This window comes from Lithobates pipiens, unplaced genomic scaffold (genome assembly GCF_037356315.1).
Source record: "Lithobates pipiens isolate NorthernLeopardFrog02 unplaced genomic scaffold, aLitPip1_a1.2 Scaffold_22, whole genome shotgun sequence".
Taxonomy (NCBI): Eukaryota; Metazoa; Chordata; class Amphibia; order Anura; family Ranidae; genus Lithobates; species Lithobates pipiens.
The window spans coordinates 316,135,028-316,162,883 of NW_027507784.1; the positions used below are offsets into that span (position 1 = coordinate 316,135,028).

At 41.4% G+C, this 27,856-nt stretch overlaps 1 protein-coding gene across 3 annotated transcripts in view; it reads left to right on the forward strand.

The window, feature by feature from the left end:
* Positions 1 to 27,856, forward strand: part of CACNA1H (calcium voltage-gated channel subunit alpha1 H) — a 364,555-nt gene that overhangs the window by 15,470 nt on the left and 321,229 nt on the right. For all 3 annotated transcript variants that reach the window (XM_077449411.1, XM_077449413.1, XM_077449412.1), the window contains exon 2: positions 19,847 to 19,980. In XM_077449411.1, the coding sequence (XP_077305537.1) occupies positions 19,847 to 19,980 (134 nt within the window). The remainder of the gene's footprint in view (positions 1 to 19,846; positions 19,981 to 27,856) is intronic.

Here is a 27,856-nt window from a genome sequence, read left to right on the forward strand (position 1 = left end):
CTTCCAAATACCCCTGTCCTCCTCTCTTTCTAGCACCTTCTAGAAAGAAAAGGGAGGTGCTGATGATGCTACCTGTGAGTCACCCAGCCCTGCCCTGAGCCACTCTCAGCCCAGAATGAAAACAAACAGGCTTAGCCACCAGCTAGGCCTGCTTAAATTTTCCTACCCTATAGAAAAATCCTCACTCTAGCACCTACCTAACTAGAGGGTGTTACACATTAAAAAGAGTTTTGTGTAATTAATGTAATATGGTTGTGTGCATAATTAACCCCTCCCCACCCAGCCCTGATGTCCATTTAATGCCTCATGCACACTGAGTGTAAAAAATTGCTGCTTTACAGGCTTTTTTTTTTTTTTCAGTCTGTAAACACACATTTGCGCAGCCTATGTGGACATGCATGCATAGACGTGTATTAGAAGAGGAGTGTTTACAGGTACGACATGCCAAACGTGCATTAACTCACGTAAACACTAGACATGTGCATTCGTTTTAGTCCGAATGCATTTTCGTCCGAATTTCAGCTATTTTCGTTTTCGCTTTGACAAACGATAACGAAAGCACAAAATCCGAAAAACGAAAGATCCGACATAAATAAATGCTTTATTTTCGTTTTCATTGTTACAACAGTTCGATATAGAATAGGAGAATAGGAGTTCGATATAGAATAGGAGATTCGATGTGACTCTGACATTAACAATCTGTCTATAGAACCTGTGGTCGAATGTGCCTAACCTTACCTCTATTAGTCCAAGATTATATAGAGAAAATATTCGACAGAGAAAAAAGATTTGACAGAGAGAAAAGATTCTGCAAGTTACTGTCCTAAAAAGTATTTGGAGACCTGGGTCCTGCCCCAGGGGACATGGATCAATGCAAAAAAAAGTTTTTTTCGGGAGCAGTGATTTTAATAATGATTAAAGTGAAACAATAAAAGTGTAATATTCCTTTAAATTTCGTAGGGGGGGGGGGGGGTTGCCTATAGTATGCCTGTGAAGGGGCTCATGTTTCTGGTGCTTAGAACTGTCCCTGCACAAAGTGTCATTTATGCAGGAAAAAAAGTCCTTTAAAATCACTCGCAGCTATTATGAATTGTCGGCTCCGTAATACAGAGAACACTCATTGAAACTCATTGATAAAAATAAATAAATAAAAAAAAAGCGTGGGGGTCCCCCAAATTCAATTACCAGGCCCTTCAGGTCTGGTATGGATATTAAGGGGAACCCTGCCTCAAATTTAAGAAAAAATTTGACGTGGGGTTCCCCCTAAATATCCATAACCAGACCCTTCAGGTCTGGTATGGATATTAAGGGGAACCCCGCGTCAAATTAAAAAAAAAATTGACGTGGGGGTCCCCCTAAAAATCCATACCAGACCCTTTATCCGAGCACGCAACCTGGCAGGCCGCAGGAAAAGAGGGGGGGATGAGAGAGCGGCCCCCCCTCCCTCCTGAACCGTACCAGGCCACATGCCCTCAACATTGGGAGGATGCTTTGGGGGTCTGTGACCCCTCAAAGCACCTTGTCCCCATGTTGATGAGGACAAGGGCCTCATCCCCACAACCGTGGCCGGTGGTTGTGGAGGTCTGCGGGCGGGGGGCTTATCAGAATCTGGAAGCCCCCTTTAACAAGGGGACCCCCAGATCCCGCCCCCCCCCTGTTTGAAATGGTAAGGGGGTACAAAAGTACCCCTGCCATTTCACAAAGAAAGTGTAAAAAATAGTTAAATAAGACAAACACACTTTTGAAAAATTCCTTTATTAAAAATAAAAAAAATAAAAAAAGATTCCAGCGGTGGTAATCCACTCTTGCTATCCAGCGACGGACGGTCATCTCTCCAGCGATGGCTCATCTCATCCAGCGCAGCAAATACATCCACCTTCTGTCTCCGCGGTGGAGACACTGCAAGGATTCCGGCGGCCTGACGTTTCTTATATACGGAGGGCGGGGCCACCCGTCACCTGACCCCGCCCCCTCTGACGCAAGGGGAAACCCGGGGTTCCCTGTGACGTATGGGTGACCCCGCACCCCTCTGATGTAACACAGGCAGGTTTCCGTTACATCAGAGGGGGGCGGGGTCACCCATACGTCTGAAGGGTCTGGTTATGGATATTTAGGGGGAACCCCACATCAAATTTTTTCTTAAATTTGAGGCAGGGTTCCCCTTAATATCCATACCAGACCTGAAGGGCCTGGTAATTGAATATGGGGGACCCCCACGCTTTTTTTTATTTTATTTATTTTTATCAATGAGTTTCAATGAGTGTTCTCTGTATTACGGAGCCGACAAATAGCTGCGAGTGATTTTAAAGGACTTTTTTTCCTGCATAAATGACACTTTGTGCAGGGACAGTTCTAAGCACCAGAAACATGAGCCCCTTCACAGGCATACTATAGACACACCCCCCCCCCCCCCTACGAAATTTAAAGGAATATTACACTTTTATTGTTTCACTTTAATCATTATTAAAATCACTGCTCCCGAAAAAACGGCCGTTTTTAAAACTTTTTTTTGCATTGATACATGTCCCCTGGGGCAGGACCCGGGTCCCCAAACACTTTTTAGGACAGTAACTTGCAAATTAGTCTTTAAAATTAGCACTTTAGATTTTGAACGTTGGAGTCCCATAGACTTTAATAAGGTTGTAAAGTATGCTATATACTAGCTCCGTCGAATCTTCTTTATACATTCGACAGACACCATAAGCCTTCAAAGACAGATTCGACCGTAATTCATGTGGATTTTCGGACGAATGCAATTTTGAACGAAAAACGAAATAAATAAAAACTAATTTCGGGAGTAACTAAATAAATTAAGTTTTCGGACGAAAACGAAATTCCGAAACGAAATATTTTACTCTGCACATGTCTAGTAAACACATCTAAACGCTAGGCGTGTTTAGCACTTCAGCATTCATCCATTACATTTGCCAAAATTAAATATTATTCTAGCCAGTTGGATCCACGAACGCCCAAATGCTTGATGCGCCTTAAGGTGTGTGCAATTGAAGTAAGGTATTGTGCTTAAATCCCAATAGCTTCTACATGTATACAATCCATCAGGTGCTAAAGGGGTGTGACCACATGTTAACACTGACAATTCTGGATGAACCCTCTGAACACTGCTATACACCCTTTCTAGCAAAACACATGATCAAAACGTAGCTTTAGAGATAAACTGATACCTGTTATAGGGAGAATCTACGAATTCATAGTAATACAATAATTGAAATATGGCACAGCAAAACCAGTTTCATCACCAACTCAAATACTTTACATCAAAATACATAATATATTCTCTGCTAGACGTGCAATTATTGCAGTTGTTCCAAAGTAGTTTTTTTGCGAATTTTGACAAATTCTTTCATTTGGAAATATCCGAATTATCCGTGTGAAAATCTCCCATTCTAAGCCCCGGTATATCAGCCTCAGGAGTCCGGGGCTCAGAAATCCCTTTGGCATCCATGCATCTTCTCCATAGCTGACAGGACGGGCTATGTGGCTGCTGATTGGTCACCGCTGCCCATGTGAGGGCACTGACCAATTAACATGCTCCAAAACGTCCCTCCTGACAAAGTACGTTTTGGACATTCAGTTCAGAGGATTTCTAAGCCCTGGACTCCTAACATGGATATACTGGGGCTTAGAACGGAAGATTGCCGCGGTCCAGGTCAGTGGGACTGGGGGGGGAGGGGGGGGTCCTGTGTAAGTTCACCTTACAGAGTTTTCTGTAAGGGTGAATTTACCCTTTAACCAAAAACCTGTTTAACAAATTTTTCCGAATATTCGTAAATTTGAATATTCAAAAATTCTTAAATTCGAGAATGAATGAATGCATTTGGAAATTTGGAAATTCGAAATTCAAAAATCCGAAAATTCGAAAATCTGAAATAATAACTAACTAATAATAACTTAACTATTATTAACTATTAAATTATAGGTATTGGAATTTCCTTTTAAATTTGGCTGTTAGTGAATGTAACGAATACAGATTTATCCAAAATAATGAATGTCATATCTAAACAAATGGAACGTAACAAATTAATAATAATAAATAACAATAATAATAATTAAAAATGTTTTATTATTATTTATTATTAATTTGTTCTGTTCCATTTGTTTAGATGCATTCGTTATTTTGGATAATTTATAACTTCGGATAAATTGGTATTCATTACATTCACTAACAGCCAAATGTAAAAAGAATTTCCAATACCTATAATTTAATAGTTAGTAATAGTTAAGTTATTATTAGTTAGTTAGTTATTCTTTCGAATTGTTGGATTTTCTTTCTTTTTTTCGGATTCTTGAATTTTTGAATTTACGAATTTTTGAATTTACAAATTTGCAAATTACTATCATAATGAATGACCCAAGAAACGAAAAAACAAAACAAAGAACAAATGAATCTAAAATGAAAAAATAAATTTTTTTCGGCAGTGCACATGTCTATTCTCTGCAGTGTTTTCAGAAATTGGCAAACTAGGTGCGCCTCGCTCCACAAAAAATGAAAGGGCCAGTCCTACCCGCAGTAATAATAATAAAAAAACAATAATAATAATAAAGACATTTATTATTATTTATTATTAATTTGTTCCATTTCATTTGTTTAGATGCCGCATTCATTATTTTGGATAATTCATAACTTCAGATAAATCTGTATTCGTTACATTCACTAACAGCCAAATTTAAAGGGAAATTCCAATACCTATAATTTAATAGTTAGTAATAGTTACGTTATTATTAGTTAGTTATTATTAGTTAGTTAGTTATTCTTTTGAATTTTTGAATTTTCTTTCTTCTTTTTTGATTTTTGGATTTTCTAAATTTACGATTTTTCGAATTTTTTAATTTACGAAATGAAAAATTGCAATCATAATTAATGACCCGAAAAACATAAAAACAAAACAAAGAACAAATGAAGCTAAAATAAAAAAAAAATGTTTATTTCGGCAGTGCACGTGTCTATTCTCTGAAGTGTATTTGGAATTTGGCAAACTGGGTGCACCTCACTCCACAAAAAATGAAAGGGCCAGTCCTACCCGCAGAAATATTTCAGTTTTAGGTGGATTGTGGTGGGCCGATGTCTTGGGGAAGCCTTATGCCGCGTACACACGATCAAACAAGCGGGTGGAAAAGTCCGGCAAACTAAAGTCCACCGGACAATCCCCCCGTGTGTAGCCTCCGGCATACTTCTTTGATCCGAAAGTATGGCGGACTTAGAAAGTAGTTTTGCACTCCAATCTTCCCGCCGGACTCGCATTTCGGCGGACAATCCGGCCGTGTGTGTGCCAATCCGCCGTACTTTTGAAATGAGCGGACTTTTCCCGCCCGGAAAGGAGGGGACGAGCGAGCGCCCCCCCCCCCTCCTGAGCCGTACCAGGCCCCGTGCCCTCAACATGGGGGGTGCCTTGGGGAAGGGGGGCCGCGCGGCCCCCCACCCCAAAGCACCTTGTCCCCATGTTGATGAGGACAAGGGCCTCTTCCCGACAACCCTGGCCGTTGGTTGTCGTGGTCTGCGGGCGGGGGGCTTATCGGAATCTGGGAGCCCCCTTTAATAAGGGGGCCGCCGAATACCGGCCCCCCACCACCCTATGTGAATGAGTATGGGCCCCCCTTCCCCAAGGCACCCCCCATGTTGAGGGCACGCGGCCTGGTATGGCTCAGGAGGGGGGGGCGCTCGTTCGCCCCCCCCTTTCCTGGCCGGCCGGGTAGCGTGCTCGGACAAGGGTCTGATGTGGACCTGGGGGGAACCCCCACGCCGTTTTTTCAGCGTAGGGGGTTCCCCTTTAAGTCCATACCAGGTGGCGGGGCCAGCGACGTCTCCTTCGCGGGCCCCGCCTACCTGGAGACGTGCTCGAAATGAGCGGACTTTCCTCCGAGTGTGTGGGCGAGTCCGTTCATTTCAAAAGTAGGGCGGATAGTACGGCGGACTTAGTACCTCGTATTAGTCCGCTGAAAAAGTGCTGTGTGTGGGCCAGTAGCCCGTTCGGAAAGTCCGACAGACCGTCTGGCGGGAAGTCCGCCAGACTAAGTCCGTCGGATAGACGGCTGCGTGTGCACGCGGCATTAGTAGTGAAATCTTCCAGCTGTAGTTTCCCAGCACAGCTCCTGCTTACCTTACAAGTCTCACTCCTGTTGCCTCTAGTTAGAATCAATGCGTTTTATTCAAAAGGAATGACATAACTGGGCTGCTGCAGAATTCCTCAGCGGACACGCTGACAAACAAACAAAATTCATATTTAAAACAATACCCGTGCTGCCGACAGTAAATAAACCTAGATTTGTCAGACGCCGAGGTTTATAAATCAGTCATTTCATTTGTTCCGAGGGGTTTCCACACTTCCTCTTCTATCACATGAATACTGATACTACCCGGATTATTCCACAGGTCCCAACAATGACGTTGGATGAGCTGGGTGAGATTTGTGCTCACTGTTTCAAAAGATAGTTCACCTTTATGAAAAACACTGCCTATGAAATGTGCAAGCTGTTTATTGATTTTTTTTCAATTTATTTAGCTAGAAATGGAATATATAGAAATGGAATATATATATATATAATATATATATATATATACTGTGTTTCCCTGAAAATAAGCCTGGGTCTTATATTAATTGTGTCAGTAAAAGACACAGTAGGGCTTATTTTCAGGGTAGGTCTTACCATGTAATGTGTTGTCTTCTCTTCCCCTCTCCCTCCCTGGAATCCCCAGTGTGAATGCTTGTAAAATCCTATAATCCACTCTATTACAGTACAATGTGTGTGTTTCTGTAATATAATTGTGCCAAATACCTTCATTATAGTGCCGCTCTGCGTTTCTGTGACCTGCCGGAGCTCTCTTCCCCACAATTATATTACAGAAACACACACACATTGTACTTTATATACTACTGTATTAGAGTGGATTATAGGATTTTACAAGCATTTTAAACTAGGGCTTATTTTTGGGGTAGGGCTTATATTCTGGCCCTGCTGGAAAATAACGGTAGGTCTTATTTTCGGGGTAGATCCTATTTTTGGGGAAACACTGTATATTTTTATATATATATATATATATATATATATATATATATACATAGATAGATAGATAGATAGATAGATAGATAGATAGATAGATATATAGATATATATATATATAGATATATCTATATATCTATCTATCTATCTATCTATATATATATATATATATCTATAGATATATAGATATATATATATATATATATGTGTGACATAAATAAAAATTGATTGATTCATTGATTAGATCATGTTTTAAATAGTCCACTGTTTTAAGGTGATTTTCAAAGGTGAAATTAACACACCATACACCCAAGAGTCGTGGTTAAAAGAGATAAAGACCTTCGCCTCTGCACACACTGCCGATTACCAACTCCAAATAATCTCCTAATATGGGACATCACAATTGCTTGTGGCTTAATACCCAGCCCAGGCCCTTTGAGAGATGGAACAGTGATCCCAGCGTCTTCACGGAATGTAATCTTTCAGGGGCACGTGTTGCCCATTGATCCCCAAAAAAGACATAAAAGCTTCCATCGTGTAAAATCCTAGGTTACTTTATTTAACCGATTCCCGACCGCCTCAGCAGATATACTGCGGCAGAAGGGAACGTACAGGCAGAATCACGTATCTGTACATGGCCCTTTAAGAGGCGGCTTGTGGGCACGCGCCCGCCGGGAGCTCCATGAGCGTGATCGCGGCTCCCGCATACTTGATATCAATGGGGATACCCACAATCGTCTCACGGAGAGGAAGAACGGGGAAATGCTGATGTAAAAAAACATTTCCCCATTCTGCCTAATGACACTGTTACTAATCAGTGCTCCCTGTAATCGTGAGCGGTGATCAGTGTAGTGTCACACATAGCCCCTCCACCTCACAGTTAGAATCACTCCCTAGGACACACTTAACCCCTACAGCGCCACCTAGTGGCTAACCCCTTCACTGCCAGTCACATTTACACAGTCATCAATGCATTTTTAATTGCACTGATCGCTGTCTAAATGTGAATGGTCCCAAAATAACACCAAAAGTGTCCGATCTGTCCGCCATAATGTCGCAGTCATGATAAAAATCACTGATCGCCGCCATTACTAGTAAAAAAAAAAACATTATTAATAAAAATGCCATAAAACCATCCCCTATTTTGTAAATGCTATAACTTTTGCGCAAACTAATCAATAAGAGCTTTTTTTTTTTTTACCAAAAATATGTAGAATAATACGTATCGGCCTAAACTGAGGAAAAAAATATGTTTTTTCACATATTTTTAGGGATATTTATTATAGCAAAATGTACAAAAAACAAGTGTTTTTTTATAAAACTGTCTAATAATTGTCTATAGAGCAAATTGTTTATAGCGCAAAAAAAAACGCAGAGGTGATCAAATACCACCAAAAGAAAACTCTATTTGTGGGGAAAAAAGGATGTCAATTTTGTTTGGGAGCAAAAATTGTCTCCAGAGATAAAGGGTAGAAGAGAAGCTCCTCCCTACACATTACGTCACACAAAACTTGACTTTTTCAAGGGTATCTTTATATTGTAAGATTGGTTCAGAGAGACCCGGGAACAGTATTATCACTTTATTATTAGTTATCCCTATTTAGCATTTTTGAAGAGGTATTTAGCGCTGCTTCATCACAAATCACTAATACTTATTTGCTATGGTTGTCAGCCCCACCTAGTGGACATAATGTTAATAATACTAGTTTCTGAGTCATTCTATTCTGTATAAATGAATAACATTCAACCTGGAGGGAAAATAGCCCATTAACATTTGATTTGGCCTCCATTCACATAGAATGAATGTGCGTGCAGTTTCACACGACAAATAGCTCTGTCATCATTTTTTTTTTAATACACCCCTATGTGTTCTTTGTAACACAGCCTCTGCTGTGCAGGAGTGAGGGGACCCCCAAAACTCCCTGGATATCATATTGGACCCCCAGAGGTTATATATAGCCCCTACTGGGTCATTTTGGCATTCCCTGCAGTGTGGGGAGTACTTAGACATGGACAGGTACATGATGGCTAGGAAGAGATATGACTAAAGCCTTATAGGGTGAAACGCGTCAACTGACTGTTCACTGTGGCTATGCAATAAAATGAAGACATTTTAAGAGCAATAACCAGAGTGCGGATCATTTTTTCTACATAACTCTACTCAGCCAGCGACTGTGGATCAAGCACCTGGGAGCTCTGCTATCTATGTGGTGTATAGGTAGTAGCACTGACTTTTCTGTTTATACTTATGAAGAGATGGGCCTTATGCAGGGAAAGGATCCTGAGTTTCAGGGAAGAACCCTGTTTCCCGTCCTGCATTTGGATGGGTGCATCTTTGTGCCCTACACTCCCAGCATGGCACCTTCTTTGGAGACCCACTGTAAGCCTCAGGGACCTGTTTATGGAGCACTCCTCTGACACGCTTCAGTCTCAGTGACAGCATTTACTAGGACAGGTAGAAAGTAAATATCGCTGATGGGGACAGAGATAGCAATAAAAACCCAGTAGGGGTTGTAACCCCTCACCTCTGCATCAAAAACAAAAAGGTTTGGCCTTAGTTCACCTATACAGAATTTTTTTTAAAGACGAACTAAGGCCCCTTTCACATGGGCCAGATCAATTTTTCTGAGCGAATGACAGGTCCACTCCACTCATGCGGAGCAAACACGGACACATGACTAGGGTAGTTCGGATAACAACTACTACCATAACTCAAAATTGTACTCTATCCCCCCCTCCGTCCTTTATCTTCAATAATGACACAGAAACTGTGTTGGAGTTAAATGGCCGGTTCGGCCTTTTATTAAACCAGAAACCATAATTAACATAAAACATTTGTAAATACTCCAGCTCAAAGACGAATAACTGGTTGCAGATCCTTGAAGACACCATCTCTCACAACTTTGGAATCCATGGTATCGCTAAGTTAGGTTCTGTCCCCAGCCGCTAAAAAACACTGACTCGACTACTATCCTAACTGACCACAGACCCCTGCCACCCTAACTACCTGATCAGTCTAGACTGAACCAGACCAACCAGGAGGACTCCACACCTGAGATGGGTCCCACAGTTTCATCAATATACCTCATGTTGTATACCCTCGTCAAGGACCCAAACTGCCAGTGACCACTTCTTCGAGAACTGTAAACAGACCTGGTCACCAGAACTCCTCCCTTCAACTACTATCTATCCAGCTCCTCCCCATCACCCTCGTCCAATCAGGTAAGAGCCCCCTAGACTATTATATCCAAACTCATAACTTTAATCTGTTTTAGCCTTGTAGTTCCTTCCACCCTGTTATGTATGACCTTTGCCTTACATTTTATTCCAGCTCCGTACATGTGCACGTACATGTCTACATGCTCTGCTCTATGGATGGTCGGATGTAAATGGACTAGCTGTCCATTTACATCCGACTGCCCTTAGAGGAGAATGGAGGATCTGATCGGGTCCACCTGAAAAACGGACAGACAGACCTGATCAACCGCTTGTGTGAAAGGGGCCTAACACTGTACATTCTCCCCACCCCCTGGTCACTGCTGTACTTACCTCCGGAGGTTGCCTAGCTGTCAACACCCCTGAAAATGGTCCAGCAGTCCAGGGATTTGTAATTCCTGCTCTTCTCCTTGCAGTGTTTCCGGGACGAACCAGATCAGTTTGCTGTGAGTTGATCTGGTCCAAGATCAAACTTTTTTTAAAGTTTTGAATAGACTGGAAAGGAATTAAAACCCCTGTCAGTTTTCGTTGTTGTATGTGCCACTGTTACGTATATTCACCCTTTCTATTTGTCCTGTTTACTGTTATCTCCGAAAGTGATATCAAATCCCACATTTTGGGTTGTCACAAGAACAGGAAGAGAGGGGACACTTGTCATGACAACCAGATATTTTCTCTCTTTTGAGGGATTTTCTCTCACTTCCTGTTTTGGCTATGGGACAGGAAGTCAAGGTAACCCCCCCCCCCCCCCCCACATGGGACACAGATGCAAAAAATTGAATATAACCCTTTATTATTATCTCAAATGAAAAAATAAGCTTACTCCCAGCCCCTCCCTCCATAGGGGGAAGCAATTGTCCTCTGCACGCCTCACTTTCTGAGTATTCTCTGGATAACCCTATGGCCATTCTAATAAATTCATCTAGACATTTAAGACGCATTTTCTTCCTCATGACTGCTTGTGTTCAAGGTCCACTTATTTCTCTGGAACACCCGGGGCATAAAATAAAGGGAATTTATTGTAACAAGCTGTGATGTATTGATTGCCTATAATTTGCTATAAACAAGAAATAATGCCTAAGGTAAGCACGGACCTCCTCATACAGCCATTCCGCAGGGCATTCTCTACCATTAAAATTAATATGATGGAATTTGTATGCGCAGTGGATGTACATATATGTTTACTAATGTGTTTATGGGAGATAAGATGGTGTATCTGTTTTACCTCGCTTATGCCTCGCTGCTTATCCAAAAACATGACCGCCAGGTCATTCACTGCTATGGCCGGGGGAACATAAAATATTACCCTTGTTACTGAGCCCATTGGCTTTATATGGAGACAGTTCACCCCTCCTGCATAAAGTAGGGGTGGTTGAAACACATTAATAGGCTACTTCATCCAATAGTGACATCTTAGCTTTTGACAGATGATGGCAAGTTTAACTATTATAGGACCAGCCATCTGCAGGTTGGAACACTTACTGTTCTGACAGGCCATTCTTTACTGGCGTGTGCACGATGCCTACACTCCCACCATCATTAAATATTGTGTGGGCATTTTGGGGACCTGCATACCATCCAACAACATTTTATGGTAATGCACCCTTGTAGCCACTGTTCAGACCACCATTCCAGGCCTCACACCGCAAAGAACAGGTCTGTTCACCTGTCAGGGACACCTGTCCCGACATTGACCACAGAGACATTACGACGATGACCAAATATCCTCCACCATTTCTTACACTATACGGTAGACTGTTTGAGGGTATGGAGGGAGGCCACTGAACACTTTGCATGGCCCTTGCACATTCTTAGTCCAGGCTCGACCCTTGAAAAGCTCTGTTTCACAGTGGGCCATAAGGTAAGGTCCCATCCACTGAAAAGGGAGGATCAAATGTTCATCAATTCACCCCTCAGGGCTTCCATCACCAATCACCACCACTACCTCTCCCGAATTTGGCTGCACCGCCTTCTTTATGTACAGTGGTGAGAAAAGTATGTGAACCAACTGGTTTCCTGCAGCAATTTACCTTTAAAATATGAACTGATTCTCATCTAAGTCACAACAATAGACTAACACAATGTGCTTAAGCTGATAACACAGAAAAAGTATAATTTCTCATGTCTATTTTGAGCATAAACATTTAACATTCAGTGTTGGAGGAAAAAGTAAGTGAACCCATGCGGTTTAAAGCTGGTCAAACCTCATTTGGAAGCAATGACTTCAAGCAAGTGCTTTCAGGCCTGCACAATGTTTAGGAGGACATTTTGAACATTCTTCTTTACAAAACTGCATTAGCTCAGACACATTTGTAGGATATCTGGTGTGAACATCTCTCTTGAGGTCATTTCACAACATCTCTATGGCGTTAAGTTCTGGGCTCTGATTGGGCCACTCCAAAAGGTGCATTTTCCACTTAAGCACATTGTGTTTGTCTATTGTTGTGACTTGAGGATCAGATCGCATTTTATGGCAAATTACTGCAGAAAACCAGTTAATCCCAAGGGTTCACATACTTTTTCATGTAACTGTGGATGTTCCATTTTATTTGATCCTTATTATCACCATGGTTCTAGACTTCATTCCCCATCACCATTCACTGTAAAAGCACACACTTGATTTCCTTATATAGTGAACAGACCAGACTTTGCTAAATAATGGAACTTGTTTACTTTATTTAGTTCTTGACACATAGCTGACAGGTTCCATACAGGTTAATAATGCAGCAGTTGACACCTATTCAAGGACTGTTAGCAAAGCTCCTTTCTTAGGCCACTTTACAGTTACTGTTGCCTGAAGTGCAGGTGCAGCACAGTGTACCCATGGTTTTCGTGCAGATTTATCATAGACTTTTATTAGATTGTGTGTTTTTGGTACATTTTCTGAAAGCCCACAAAGATGCAGCATGCAAAACTTCTATTGTGATTTCAGAAATTGCACAAAAAATGTGCGATCTAATAGAAGCCTATGGGAAACCATGGGTAACCTGCACGAAAAACCACGGGTACACTGCGATGCACCAACACCATAGAAAGAGCCCCAGAGAACGAGTTCCTCTCACCTACAGTATATACCTTCTAACGCAGTGATCACCAACCCTGTCCTCAGGGCCCACTAACAGGCCAGGTTTTATGTATTACCTTGGGCAGATGCAGACTAGAATACTGCAATCACTGAGCAGCAAATGAGATCACCTGTGATGTATTTCAGTTATCTTGCAAACCTGGCCTGTTAGTGGGCCCTGAGGACAGGGTAGATGACCACTGCTCTAACGGGAACTGACCCAACCTAAGGCTGACACAGTCCACAGTTAACCCCACAGTAACCAAGAATCAACCCTTGCAATGCAACACTGTAGGCCCTGCCTACAAGCAGAAACCATAGGATGAAGGCACAGAGGAACCCTATGACTGCCCTAGGTAACACCCACATGTTATACTGAGCCTCCATGATTGGAAGAACTGAAATCCAGTGGGGAGGAAAGGGCCAGGGATCTCCAAACTACAGCCCTCCAGTTATTGTGGACCCGTTACGTCCCATGAGGCATTGTAAAACTCTGACATTCACAGACATGACTAGGCATGATGGGAATTGTAGTTCTTGAACAACTGGAGGGCCATAGTTTGGAGACCCCTGGGTGCTGTATATCCTACAGCCAGGAAATGAGATGTTCTCCATCTGCTTCTAATGCACAGAAGAAGCTTGCAGTGTGCAGTGAAATCAATGTAAGCAATTTCAGTAGAGGAGAGAAGCCTGTACAACTGTGCAAGACTGAAGGGAAGATTTAAAATGCACACCTGTTGCTAATAAACCATATTAAAATAAAGCTTACAGCGGATAATAAACTTCACACATTTTGTGGGTTTGCTTTCTGAAACACTTCCGCTTTAACCCAGGTACCCTTGGTATGTATATTTTGACTTTACAAAAGTCAAAGCTGAGGATCACGCCCACTTGAGTAAATAATGCAATGAGAGGCCTCAGCTCAACTTAGTGAGAGGTTGTATTTAGACTCCATGCTGCCCTAGACACACTTGATGATATTTTTTTTTTCTTTGCCCCTTATGTTATATAATAATTGAAATACAAATATATGTTAAAATACTTTGTTGGCAGCATGGGGTTAGCTTTATATTCACAGCTACATTTTAGCCGTAGAGACCATCAAACAAGAGATGTGTTCATGAACTGTATAGAGTAGGGTTTCTCAACCAGGGTTCCATGGAACCATAGGGTTCCTCCAGAGGTTGCTAGGGGTTCCTTGAGCAATGAGCAGTTTTTGCTTTGCAGATAAGTTCCCACTAACACCAATGATTGTTTTGGCTGTCTACAAGAAGGTAATTCTTCCCAATGACCATAGTTATAAGGAGCGTTCTTCCTTTTGACCAGTTGTAGATAAAGTAATTTTTAGCAGGAGTTCCCTGAGCCCAGAAAGTAATTTCAAGGGTTCCTCTGTGTTGAAAAGGTTGAGAAAGGCTGCCTTCTGGCTCCTCTTTACATGTCCTGTACTCCCCGTCCCCCTATAGTTCTCGGAATTCAGCCACAAATATCCATAGGTGACCATAGACAAAATAAGGAAAAATGATCACAACTTGCAATAAGCTGTGATTTGATGCTACCCCTCTAATCCAGCCATTCTAGGCACTGGTCCATGAGGCCTCTGAGGTCCATATAGCCCTTCCAGGTGGTGCCTAGTCTCTCCTGTAAAGGCTGGCTTGGCAAGTTTGCTCTATGATAGGTTTACTTTTATTTGTAGCACCTGTTGTGAAGTCCCAGTCCTTGTTGTTGTACGTGTTTTTTATAGTCTAAACCAGGTTTATTTACAAGAAATTAGGGCATGCCGATTATGACTACTGACTCCCACATCCATTTAGTATGCTCCTAATGAGTCATGATAATCAAGGAGCAACTAAACCCACCAACAGTATGAAGAAAACAAGATATAGAAAAAAAAAGGCTCATCGTTATTTGTATCTAAACCAAAGACAAAGGATAACCCTATGTCATGTCTGAAAATAGCATCTTTTTCCATGACAAAACTCAATTTTATGGTGCGTTTCCATGACTGTGTAGCTTTTTTTTTTTTTTCCTTTTCACCATATTTCTGATTTTTTTTCTATTTTGTTTGTCATCTCTGTGTTTCAACATTTTTATAACATGGAGTGTATTTATAAAGAAAAAAATATGCATGGCTATTTACCAAACAGGGGCAAAACTAATGTTACTAAGCTATTTTCTCTTCAGGACGATTGTTATTCATTTCTACAGAAGAGAGCGAATCATGAAAGATATCTAGATGGAGCTAATGATCATCAGAAATAAGTACTTATTTACTATGATCATTAGCTCCATCAAGTGGCCATAGTGTGACATTTTCTTTATTCACTCTAGTCTGTGTATATGAATAACATTCAGCCTGGAGAGCAAATGGCCTAATAACATTTGTTTTTTTTTGCCCCCAGTTGCACAGCATTAATGTACATACAGTTTCACAGGACAAATAGCTCTGCAGATTTTTCATAAATACACCCCTGTGTGATTCAGTGTCACAATTGTACAAAGCAGACTCTCAGAAGCTGCAGAAAATGCAGTTAAAAAGTGCTGGAATGGGGATGGAAAAAATGTAACTGGTAATACATATGTGTAGTGGCTTTCTATAGCATTTATTTTTGTATTTATTTATTTACATATTAGATATAGATGATATTATTTTTTTTTTGGTCAGGCAAATATGAAAAAATTAGATAGTAACAATTTGCGTTCTTATTTTTATCCTGCAGGCAGAGCTTTAGACGTTTGTTTTCCTAAGTCTTCTTATAGGCCTGACTTGTTCACAGAGATCAATAGCTCAACCAGTAATTTACTCACAAAATGTGAATGATTCAGAAAAGTGACTCCTCTTTTTCGGGGGATCTTTGGGTTCCGGATGGCAGTGTTCAAAGGAAACTCAAAAAAGTTGATAAAATGTGTGGAGCACCAGTGTAGAGCATCAATGAAAGATCCGAAAAGGCAAACATTCAGTATATAGTAAAACCATTTACTTTGATCAATTATTTTCTCAGATATTTTACTAGTGCTACACACCTTACTGTATAATGTAAGACTAGATTCACATCTATGCGATTGTAGTAATACGTGTTAATAGAACGCACTTCATTGCGCTGTATATGAGTGCCACCACTTAGTCTGAATTTTTATTTTTTACTTATTACAGGTACTCATCTATAGCTGTGAATTTGCGCAGTGCTTTACATATACAGTGTATCCATTCCAAAATGGATTAAATTCATGATTTTCTTCAAAATTCTACACACAATACCCCATAATGACAAGGTAAAATAAGTTGGTTTGAAATCTTTGCAAATTTATTAAAAATAATAAAATACCATGTACATACTGTAAGTATTCACAGTCTTTGCTCAGTAGTTTGTTGAAGAACCTTTGGCACCAATTCCAGGCTCAAGTCTTTTTGAGTATGATGCTATAAGCTTAGCACATCTATTTTTGGGAAGTTTCTCCCATTCTTCTTTGCAGAAGCTCTCAAACATCAGGTTGGATGGGGAGCATCGGTCCACAGCCATCTCCAGAGATGTTCAATCGGGTTCAAGTCTGGGCTCTGGCTGGGCCACTCAAGGACATTCACAGAGGTGTCCCGTAGCCACTCCTTTGTTGTCTTGGCTGTGTGCTTAGGGTTGTTGTCCTATTGGAAGATGAACCATCACCCCAGTCTGGGGTCCAGAGCGCTCTGGAGCAGGTTTTCATCAGGATATCTCTGTACATTGCTGCATTCATCTTTCCCTCGAACCTGACTAGTCTCCCAGTTCCTGCCACTAAAAAAATATTCCCACAGAATGATGCTGCCACCACCATGATTAACTGTAGGGCTGTATTGGCCTGGTGATGAGTGGTACCCGGTTTCCTCCAGACATGATGCTTGCCATTCAGGCCAAAGAGTTCAATCTTTGCTTAATCAGATCAGAGAAGTTTGTTCCTCATGGTCTGAGAGTCCTTCAGGTGCCTTTTGGCAAACTACAGGTGTGCTGTCATGTGCCTTTTACTGAGGAGTGGCTTCCGTCTGGCCACTCTACCATACAGGTCTGATTGGTGGAGTGTTGCAGAGATGGTTGTTCTTCTCAAAGGTTCTCCTCTATCCACAGAGAAGCGCTGGAGCTCTGTCAGAGGGACCATCATGTTCTTGGCCACCTCCCTGACTAAGGCCCTTCTCCCCCAATCGCTCAGTTTGGCCAGGAGGCCCGCTCTAGGAAGAGTCCTGATGGTTTCAAACTTCTTCCATTTACGGATGAAGGAGGCCACTGTGCTCATTGGAACCTTAAATGCTGCAGAAAATTTAATGTACCCTTCCCCAGATCTATGCTGCGATACTATCCTGTCTCTGAGGTCTATAGACAATTACTTCATGGCTTGGTTTGTGCTCTGACATGCACTGTTACCTGTGGGGCCTTGTATAGGTGTGTGCCTGTCCAAATCCTGTACAATCAACTGAATTTACCACAGGTGGACTCCAATCAAGTCGTAGAAACATCTCAAGAATGATCAGTGGAAACAGAATGTACCTGAGCTCAATTTTGAGTGTTATGGCAAAGGCTGTGAATACTTATGTACATGGGATTTTTTGATTTTTAATAAATTTGCAAAGATTTCAAACAAACATTTTTTACGTTGTCATTATGGGATATTGTTTGTAGAATTTTGAGGAAAAAAATGAATTGAATCCATTTTGGAATAAGGCTGTAACATAACAAAATGTGAAAAAAGTGAAGCGCTGTGAATACTTTCCGGATGCACTGTATTATACATTCACATCAGTCCCTGCCCTCAAGGAGCTTACAATCTAAGGATCTCCTAACTCCCATTCATACATACACATACTAGGGCCAATTTGGAAAAGAGCCAATTAACCTACAAACATGTCTTTGGAGTGTGGGAGACTCTTCCTCCTGTTTGGCAAAGACACAGCAGCGGCACCCTTGGTTCCTGCTGCTGTCAATCAAAGTAAGTCAGCCAATCAGGAGAGAGAGGGGGCCGGGCCGCGGCTCTGTGTCTGAATGAGCACAGGGAGCTGTGACTCACTGCAGTGCCCCATAGCAAGCTGCTTGCTGTGGGGGCACTCGACAGGAGAGAGGGTACAGGAGCACAGAAGAGGGACCAGAGAAGAGGAGGATTCGGGCTGCTCTGTGCAAATACACTGCACAGGGCAGATAAGTATAACATGTTTGTTGTTTTTATGGAAAAAAATAAGACTTTACAATTACTTTAATGCATAGCTGTGAATTACTCCTTTTTCGAATAACTCAGTTGGTAATTTCCGTCAATGCCAGCTTAAACATAGACAGTTTGAGGTTGATTTACTAAAACTGGAGATCGCAAAATCTGGTGCAGCTCTGCGAAGAAACCAGCTTCTAGGTTATTTTTTTTCGGGTCAAAGCTTAACTGAACAAGCTAAAAGTTAGAAGCTGATTGGCTACCATGCACAGCTGTATCAGATTTTCTGCTTTCCAGTTTTAGTAAATCAACACCTTTCTTTAATGCTATTTCTTTAGCTTATCCATGGTGCTCTAGGAATCCTTTATTATGTATTAACTGTTTATTTGTGTAACAAGATTTATGAAACAAAAACATTTACAAATAATCATTTAAAAAAACACTTTAATTTTAAAGTGTATCTAAAGCCAACATTTTTTTTATCATGGCTGGTATAGGGAATGGTTAAACCCCTGTCAGTTTTTTTTGTTTTTTTTTACCATCGGAGTCCCATTGGGGAGATTTCCATTTGCTTTTCTTCCTGTCCTGCTGAAACAAAAGCAAGTGAGGGAAATCTTTCAAACAGGGATAAATCCTTCTAAGGCTATGTTCACACCCAGTATCTCTTGAATGTGCGTTTTAGTGCGTTTTTGCTTGTTTTCGTGCTACAAGCATAGGGCAACCAATTCACTTCAATGGGCTTCCCTACATGCAACAAGCATAGCAAAGAAGCTCCTGTACTTCTTTTTTTTGGGGGGATTTAGCTTTGCACAATTAACTGTGCATTTTGGTGCGTTTGTGGCACATCTGCTTGCCAAGTTTGAGGTGCCATCACCGATGATTGGTACTGCAAGCGCAACAGGCACGAAAACGCATGATCTATTCTCACATTTATGGAACACTTATGTGTGAACGGAGCCTTAGACGATTGTCACCAGAACCAGTGCCTACGTTGGAAAATTTTCCTTCTTCTCCTGTTTCAGTGGTGACCTAAAATGTTGCCAATGTTCACCAGGACAAATAGAGGGGGTGAATCATCTCAGAGAGGACACCAGATTCTAACCCTTCCCTACACTATCCACAATTTACAAAAAAAAAACTTTAGATACACTTTAAAAAAAATTAAGAAAATCAATAAAATTGATCCAAGCCCTTAAAAATATATTTTTTTAATTAAAAAAGGGCTTACAATATACAACAGAAAAACAATTTGTGCATTTGCAATGATATTAAGCATTATTATAGATGCCTTTTTAAGGTCACTGGGTGTATTCATTTCAGGAAAGCCATTGCTTGAAGTATAAATAAAATTGGCTACAATAAGGGTGTTTCTTCTCTTCTTTGCTCCAGGCATTTGATGGCTTCATCTTCGCTTTCTTTGCTGTGGAAATGGTCATTAAGATGATCGCGTTGGGCATCTTTGGGCAGAAGTGTTACCTGGGAGATACTTGGAACAGGCTGGATTTTTTCATCGTCATGGCTGGGTGAGTGGTAAATGATGTCCTCGGGGACTGACTCACACCACTTGTGTTCAGGATTGCTTCTTTACGTTCCTTGTCCAATTACCAGAATGTTCCTTCACCAGATCATTTCCTAGAGGGGTTTGTGTGATACAAGTTCATTAAAAGGGTGTTCCACCTTCACCTGACTTTATTCTGTTGGCTTATACAAGCCTTTTTTGCTAAATATATTATATGGTATTTTAAGTATTGGTTTCTTTTTCTTTTTTTTAGCCATGAAGTTTTGGTGATCCCTATGAGTCATTAATTCTGTTATCTTGAGGGATGAGTCTCAAATCTCATAAGAAAATATACATGGCATTAGATTTCAAGAGGGCCCTAAGGACCAGAGGCCTCAGACCTGTGAGATAATAAAAGTGGCCATCATCACGATTATTATTTTAGAGTGGGCCCGAGGAGAGGGACTATCCAGGCACACAAAACATTTTATACAAAAAAAGTGCAGCGCTACAAAAAAAACTATGATTATAAATTATCGCCAATAAAAAAAAAAAATTTACAAACATCTGTGCCCATTTACCAACATATATAGTGAAAATAATAAATGATAATAAAAGTGGTGATGCAAATTAAAAGTGTCCATCTCTTTCACAAATCAAAGTGAAAAAGTTCAGCAAATAACAATGCAAGATGGCAGCCCATAGTGGCACTCCAAACATAGAGCAATGGAATCCTCAACTAGTAATCTTCCACAAGTAGAGAGGGAAAGGAAAGTACCTTCGCAATCACCACGGTGTGTACTGTTATACCTTACCAAACATATATGACCCCCCAATTAAAGAATGGTCATAGAGCGCTTATGGTGCAAACATCACCAGGTATCCTATAATCTTCATATGCTCACATCCATAAATAGCTCCAAAAATGGGAACACATATAGAAAGAGAAACCTTGCATTGTGTAGTAAAACCAGTCTTCCAATTCATTAAAACGGTTAACATGCATTTACATAACAAAATAGCCACACAGGGAATATAGCATATATTAGGGTATAAGCATCCGGTCCTCTGCTAAGCCTCGGCAAAGCCTACCTTCCGCTGCTTGCTGGCTCCACCCGACACGTTTCGTCATAGCAAACGCCATATTTAATGTCCCATTCACATATCACGTAGCAGGAACGAGCATTGCCACAACACGATTTTCGAAGCACAATTCTGTGTGTAGCATAGGGCCAGCCCAGTCGCTTGAATGGGCTGCCCTATGCACGTTTGTCACCCGAAAAGAAGCTCCTGCTCCTTTTCTGTGTGTCGCATAGGGCCAGCCCATTTTCTTGAATGTTCCTGCTTCTTTTTGGGTGACAAGCTTCATGAGATTTTAAAAAGCGCAGTTTGTCACGATTACCACGCGATCCTGGCACGTGACAATTGTGGCAGAATCGCATTGCATATGGGGTACCATTGGAGGATAATGGCATGATTATGGAATCGCGGGCAGCATCATGGCAAAGTGTGAATGGGGTCTAAAGCCCATTCACCCTCTAAAGCAGCACACATGCTGCAATACCCGCCTTCAGTCCTAAGCTGTCCCCCGCAGCACCTATTCCATGCCAAAATATGTCCTCTGGGTTATAAGACACCCAGCCTCACTCAACCAGGAAGACTAAGGCTGCCCATAGATGATTCTTTTTTTTGTTTTTGTTCAACCAGTGGGTTGAACCAAAAAATAAATAAAAAAAATCCCCTATTAACACATTGAAAGTGTGTGTGGCCTTATAGTCTGACAGTGGGGAGATTACAGCCAGCGGTGCTAATCAAGCAGACATTTTCCAACAGGACAGTTGTACAGAAGTCGATTGGTAAACTTCTATACAACCACTCTGCCCATACATGGATTAAAATTTACCAAATTTCAATCCTTGTATGGCTGGCTAAATTGAAGACTGTGAACGTAGGATGTCATGGCACTGCCTCTGTGTCACCACGGTGCTCTACATTTACTGCTTGACGGTCCAGAACAAGATGCGAAAAGAAACCTTTCTAATGGGGGCAGAAACAGTAACAAAAATATATTTAAGTAGAGTAAGGCCCCTTTCACATGAGCGGACCGATCGGACCATCCATTGCCCTCTATGGAGCGACGGATGTTGATGCCTGTTAACATTCGCCGACATTCGATCCTGTCCGCCAAAAACAGATGGATGGGGGGTCCGTTTCCCATCCGTCTAGTGCAGTGATGGCGAACCTTGGCACCCCAGATGTTTTGGAACTACATTTCCCATAATGCTTATGCACTATGCAGTGTAGTGGAGCATCATGGGAAATGTAGTTTCAAAACATCTGGGGTGCCAAGGTTCGCCATCACTGGTCTAGTGGATCAGATCGGATGACCATTGGGTGTAAAAGGACGGGCCATCCATTCACAATTGACCGCCTATAAAGGACAGCAGGCTGTGTCTGTGTCCGGTTAGCAGGGTGAACACAGACAAACCATACTCTTGCTTAGCAGGGATCAGCGGAAAGATTTCATGCTGAGCAGGTGGCAGTGGTGGCCGCTGCCCAATATTTTCGAGGGGGCGACAAACTAACACCGAACCCTCATCAGGGCATTAACTTTGGAGTCAGGAGGAATGAAGAGCCGAGCTGTTGATTCTCCTCCCGGGCGAACAGGAAGTGTGTCCTGAGACACAATTGGCCAGGGAGTCCTAAGACTCCCTGGCCAATCGGGTCACAGAAACTGCTTCCTGATTGGCCCGAAGGAGAATCAGGAAGACAATAGCGAATATTAATTCGCTATCATCACAGAAGTGGATGGGCTTGGGTGCAGTGCTCTGTGTCAAAAAAGCCCATCCTTTTTTTTGAAGACAATTGGAGCCTCAGGATATAATCACGTGCTTAAAAAAACAAAACATTGAAATCCATGCATCCAACTCCCTGCATTTAGATTCGAGGCCAGGCGCATGGATGGGGGGCCTGCATGAGTGGCTGCCACTGGCAGGTGGACTCTGTCATGTGAATTGGGCCTAAGGAAAGGTTAGAAACTATGTTGTCTATGCCCTCCTGTCATGGTGACAACCTCTCCTCCAAATTTCATGCCCTGGTGTCACATGGACAGGAATTTGATGGGAAATTTTCCCAGTGGTGTCATCTCTCCAATACAGCCCTGTCTGGTCGCAAAGAAGACCTGATTATTCTCCCTTCCCAAATCTGTGCATCAGCATCAAGGAAATGCATTTAAGAATGAAGTAATCAATGCATTATTTTGTGTCTTTATAACTGCCTATAGCTCAACTTTAAAAAAATAAAAATAATTCTATGACTGGTTCTCTTTTTAGGGACCAGAAATACAGATCCCAGTCCTTTTTTTAATGTATCTTTTTCCTCCGCTCTTGACACAGGGACACGTTTAGAAAACAGACTTCAAGCTGTATAAAAACTTTTTTTTTTTTTCCTCTCTGCTCCGTCTCCATCAGCAGGAAGAAGTACAACTCTGTTTGGCACGGCAAATTCTTTCATACACTGCCAGGTCTGATGTCTGGCAATGGAGCGCTGCAAAGCTCACATACATTACAAGTAATAAAAGGTCTAATAGAGAGCACTAATTTGTTCTGACCGCGTTAGTCATCTTTATTTTGATATCACCTTGCAGCTGCTTAGTCACAGCGCTGTAAAATCTTGCGCTTTTTTTTTATTTATTTTTTTGTTAACTCCGAGGGAGAATTTTGATTACCATAAGAGGAAAGACAGTCGATGCCAAAAGAAAAAAAAATAATGTTCTCTGAGCAGCAGAAAAATCACATTGCTGGAGATGTTTATGGCAGTCCTGTCCTGTTATGTAAAACGCAGCAAAAATAATAGCAACAGGAGTGAATACAGTTTTAACGGGCTAAGGAATGGCAGGCTGGCAGTTGTGGTATTTGCACAAAAGGCTAAAATATACCAACGAACTGTTCTAAAAGCAGACCCTTACCCATGCAAATCCCTACATTTCATCCCTACATTTCTTTATAAAAAGCCATTTTTTTTTTTTTACACTTCATCCTCTTCCCATCCTCTTCATTCTCACCTCCTTCACAAGAATGACATCTCCCCCCCCCCCCCCCCTGCCTGAAGCCCCCTGGAATAAACACGTCACATATCCCAGGAGGCATTCGCTTCAGCCAAGGACTGGAGGCCATCACCAGGGGCTGGCTGCCTGAACCATAAAGAGACAGCCAGCCCCTGATGACGTCACAAAGGAAGATGGCAGCATTGAAGCAGCATAAGAAGATCAGCAGGACAATGCTGGATTTAATGGGTGTGTAAGTTTGTTTTTTGAGGATAAGAGGGGGACAAAAAAATACAGGGGAAATTAAGTACCTCTTTAAAAAGAGGCTGTAACTTAAAAAAAAACATCACCCAGCTAAAGAAAAACAACAAAACTTACCAGTCCCGTGAGCAGTGTCTTCGATCTTCACTGTCTTACAGATCGCCAGCAATCCAAGAAACTTCAGTATTTGATATAGTTCCGGTTGTGTCCTCCACTGCAAGCCGTGGTTCTACTTTTATCCTCCTTTTTTCTTTTTTTCTTTTTTTTACAGTCAAGTCACTTTAAAGCTGAACTCTAGGCAGATATAAAAGAAACAAATTATTACAGCTTTGTATTCATTAACACATTCACCTTTTAAATGCAAGCAGTATAAGTAGTTGGCACGGTGACCCCATGTTTTACCGCATGGAGTGGCGGTGTTGTGGGTAACATCATGTTTAACCGCACCAAGTGACACCAACCCTAGTGACGCCACTGACCTAATGTGTGCAAAACAGCTGAAGTTAATAAAGTGTCATAGCACATTAATAAATCAATAAATTAACTAATTGCATCAAAAGTAAATTTTATTAAAAATGCCATTAACAAAGTGTACAGTGCTTCAAGCTAAGGAAATGATAAAAAAGTGCCCAGTGCTATTCCATAAAGTGCCCAGCACTTTAAGCTAAAGAAATGAATAAAGTACCCAGCGCTTCAATCAAGCTAAATAAATAAATAAACTGGGTTATTTACGAAAGGTAAATCCACTTTGCACTGCAAGTGCACTTGGAAGTGCAGTCGCTCTAAATCTAAGGGGTAGATCTGAAATGAGGGGAAGCTCTGCTGGTTTTATCATCCAATCAAATGCTGTTTTTTATTTTCCTTGCATGTCCCCCTCCGATCTAAAATTATTTTACTTCCAAGTGCGCTTGCAGTGCAAAGTGGATTTGCCTTTAGTAAATAAACCCCAAAGTGTCCATTGCTTCAAGCTAAAGAAACAAATTAAGCGTCCAGTGCTTCAAGTTAAATAAATAAAGTGTCCATTGCTGCAAGCTAAAGAAATAAATAAAGTGTCCAGTGCTTCAAATGAAATAAATAAATAAAGTGTTCAGTGCTGCAAACTAAAAAAAAGAAAAAAAAAGAAGTGCCCAGCGCTTCAAGCTAAAGAAATAAATAAAGTGTCCAGCGCTTTAAGTTAAATAAATAAAGTGTCCAGCGTTTCAAACTAAAAAATTAATAGAGTGTCCAGTGCTTCAATCAAGCTAAAGAAATAAATAAAGTGTCCAGTGCTTTAAGCTAAATAAATAAATAAATAAAGTGCTCAGTGCTTCAAACTAAAAAAAACAAATAGAGTGTCCAGTGCTTCAATCAAGCTAAATAAATCAATAAAATGTCCAGTGCTTCAAGTTAAATAAATAAAAAAAAAGCGTCCAGCGCTTCAAACTAAAAAAATGAATAGTGTCCAGTGCTTCAATCCAGCTAAAGAAATAAATAAAGTGCCCAGTGCTTCAAACTAAATAAATAAATAAAGTGTCCAGCGCTTTAAAGCGGAGGTCCACCCTAAAATGGACCTTCCGCTCATCGGAATCCTCCCCCCCTCCGGCGCCACAATTGGCACCTTTCAGGGGGGAGGGGGGTGCAGTTACCTGGATAATCCAGGTAACTGCACCCACTTCCGGGATAGCTCTCTGCGGAAAGGGGCGTAGATTACGCCCCTTTCCGCAAGTGCCCGCCCCCTCCCGCTGCCTGCTGGGAAACACACAGATCCCATAGGCAGCGGGGACCGTCCTTATTGCGCAGCGCGACTCGCGCATGCGCAGTAGGGAACCGGGAAATGAAGCCGAAAGGCTCCATTTCCTGATTCCCATACCCAAGATGGCGGCGGCAGCACCCGAGTGACGATCTAGAGATCGGCTTCGGGAGCCGACATCGCGGGCGCGCTGGACAGGTAAGTGTCACTATTTTAAAAGTCAGCAGCTGCAGTATTTGTAGCTGTTGGCTTTAAAAAAAAACGCGGAGTCCCGGTGGACTCCCGCTTTAAGCTAAAGAAATACTAGTGCCTAGTGCTCCTTATAGCTGACCATTAATCAATATTAGGCTTGTGCAATTTGTTTCGTGACGAATCGAAATTCGCACGAATTTTGCATCTTTCGGACATTCGGATGCATACGAAAGAAATATAACGAATGAATTCGAATGAATTCGACATGATTCGACATTATTTCAACCGCATTCGAAAATATTTTGTGACCCGACTTTAGGGCCATGTATCTCGGGGTCACTTGGTGCTAGACACTCCAAATTTGGATAAGTTGTAGTGCTAGTACTATTGTGTTTGCATACCAAATTTGTTTCTAGCTATAAGTGACCCTGAGATATGTGGCCCCAAAATCGGGTTGCAAAATGTTATTAGTTATTAGAGCAGAGAATGACATTTTGCGACCCAATTTTGGAGCCACATATCTCAGGGTCACTTATAGCTAGAAACCCCAAATTTGGTATGCCACCACAATAGTACTAGCACTACAACATATCCAAATTTGGAGTTTCTAGCACTAAGTGACCCCGAGATACATGGCCCTAAAGTCGGGTCACAAAATATTTTCGAATGTGGTTGAAATAATATTGAATCATGTTGAAATCATTTCGAATCCGGTAGAAATATTTTCGAATTTGGTTGAAATATTTTCGAATGTGGCCGATTTTTCGAATTCGGTAGAAAACTAAACGAAATCCGAAAACGAATTTAAGGAAGTTAACGAATATAACTGAATTAAATTAATGAATTAACGAATTAAAACGAAACTAAACTAAACAAATTTTTTCCTTTTGCACATGTCTAAATATTATATTGCTCCACTGCAAACTCCTCAAGCCTGTTTGTGTCCCTTACCACCTTTTACCTTTGTGTACAACCACTTTCACTCCTGAAAACTCATCAAATACTGTTGATCTCCTTTTTATACAGAAAGTTGATCTAACTGTGCTTTTTCCCTTTGGGGGAAATTTCAACAAATTTCTCCCTAGGTAGATAAATCTCATGCCAAGCCGATATCAACATGGGAAGATGGGAAAGGCCTCCATTGGGTAAAATTGTTTATTTAACCACTTCAATACAGGGCACTTAAACACCTTCCTGCCCAGACCAATTTTGAGCTTTCAGCGCTGTTGCACTTTGAATGACAATTGTGCGGTCATGCTACACTGTACCCAAATGAAATTTTTATCATTTTTTTCCCACAAATAGAGCTTTCTTTTGGTGGAATTTGATCACCTCTACGGTTTTTATTTTTTGCACTACAAATAAAAAAATACCGAAAATTTTGAAAAAAAATATGTTTTTTTTTGTTTCAGTTTCAAAACTTTGTAAATAAGTACGTTTTCTCCTTCACTGATGGGGCTACACTGATGGGCACTGATAAGGCAGCACTGATGGGCACCAATGATGTGGCACCAATGAAGTGGCACTGATGAGGTGGCATTGATGGACACAGATATGTGGCACTGATAGGTGGCACTGATGGGCACTGATAGGCGGCACTGATGGGCGACACGGATGGGCACTGATAGGTGGCACAAATTGGCACTGATAGCTGGCACGGATTGGCATGGATGG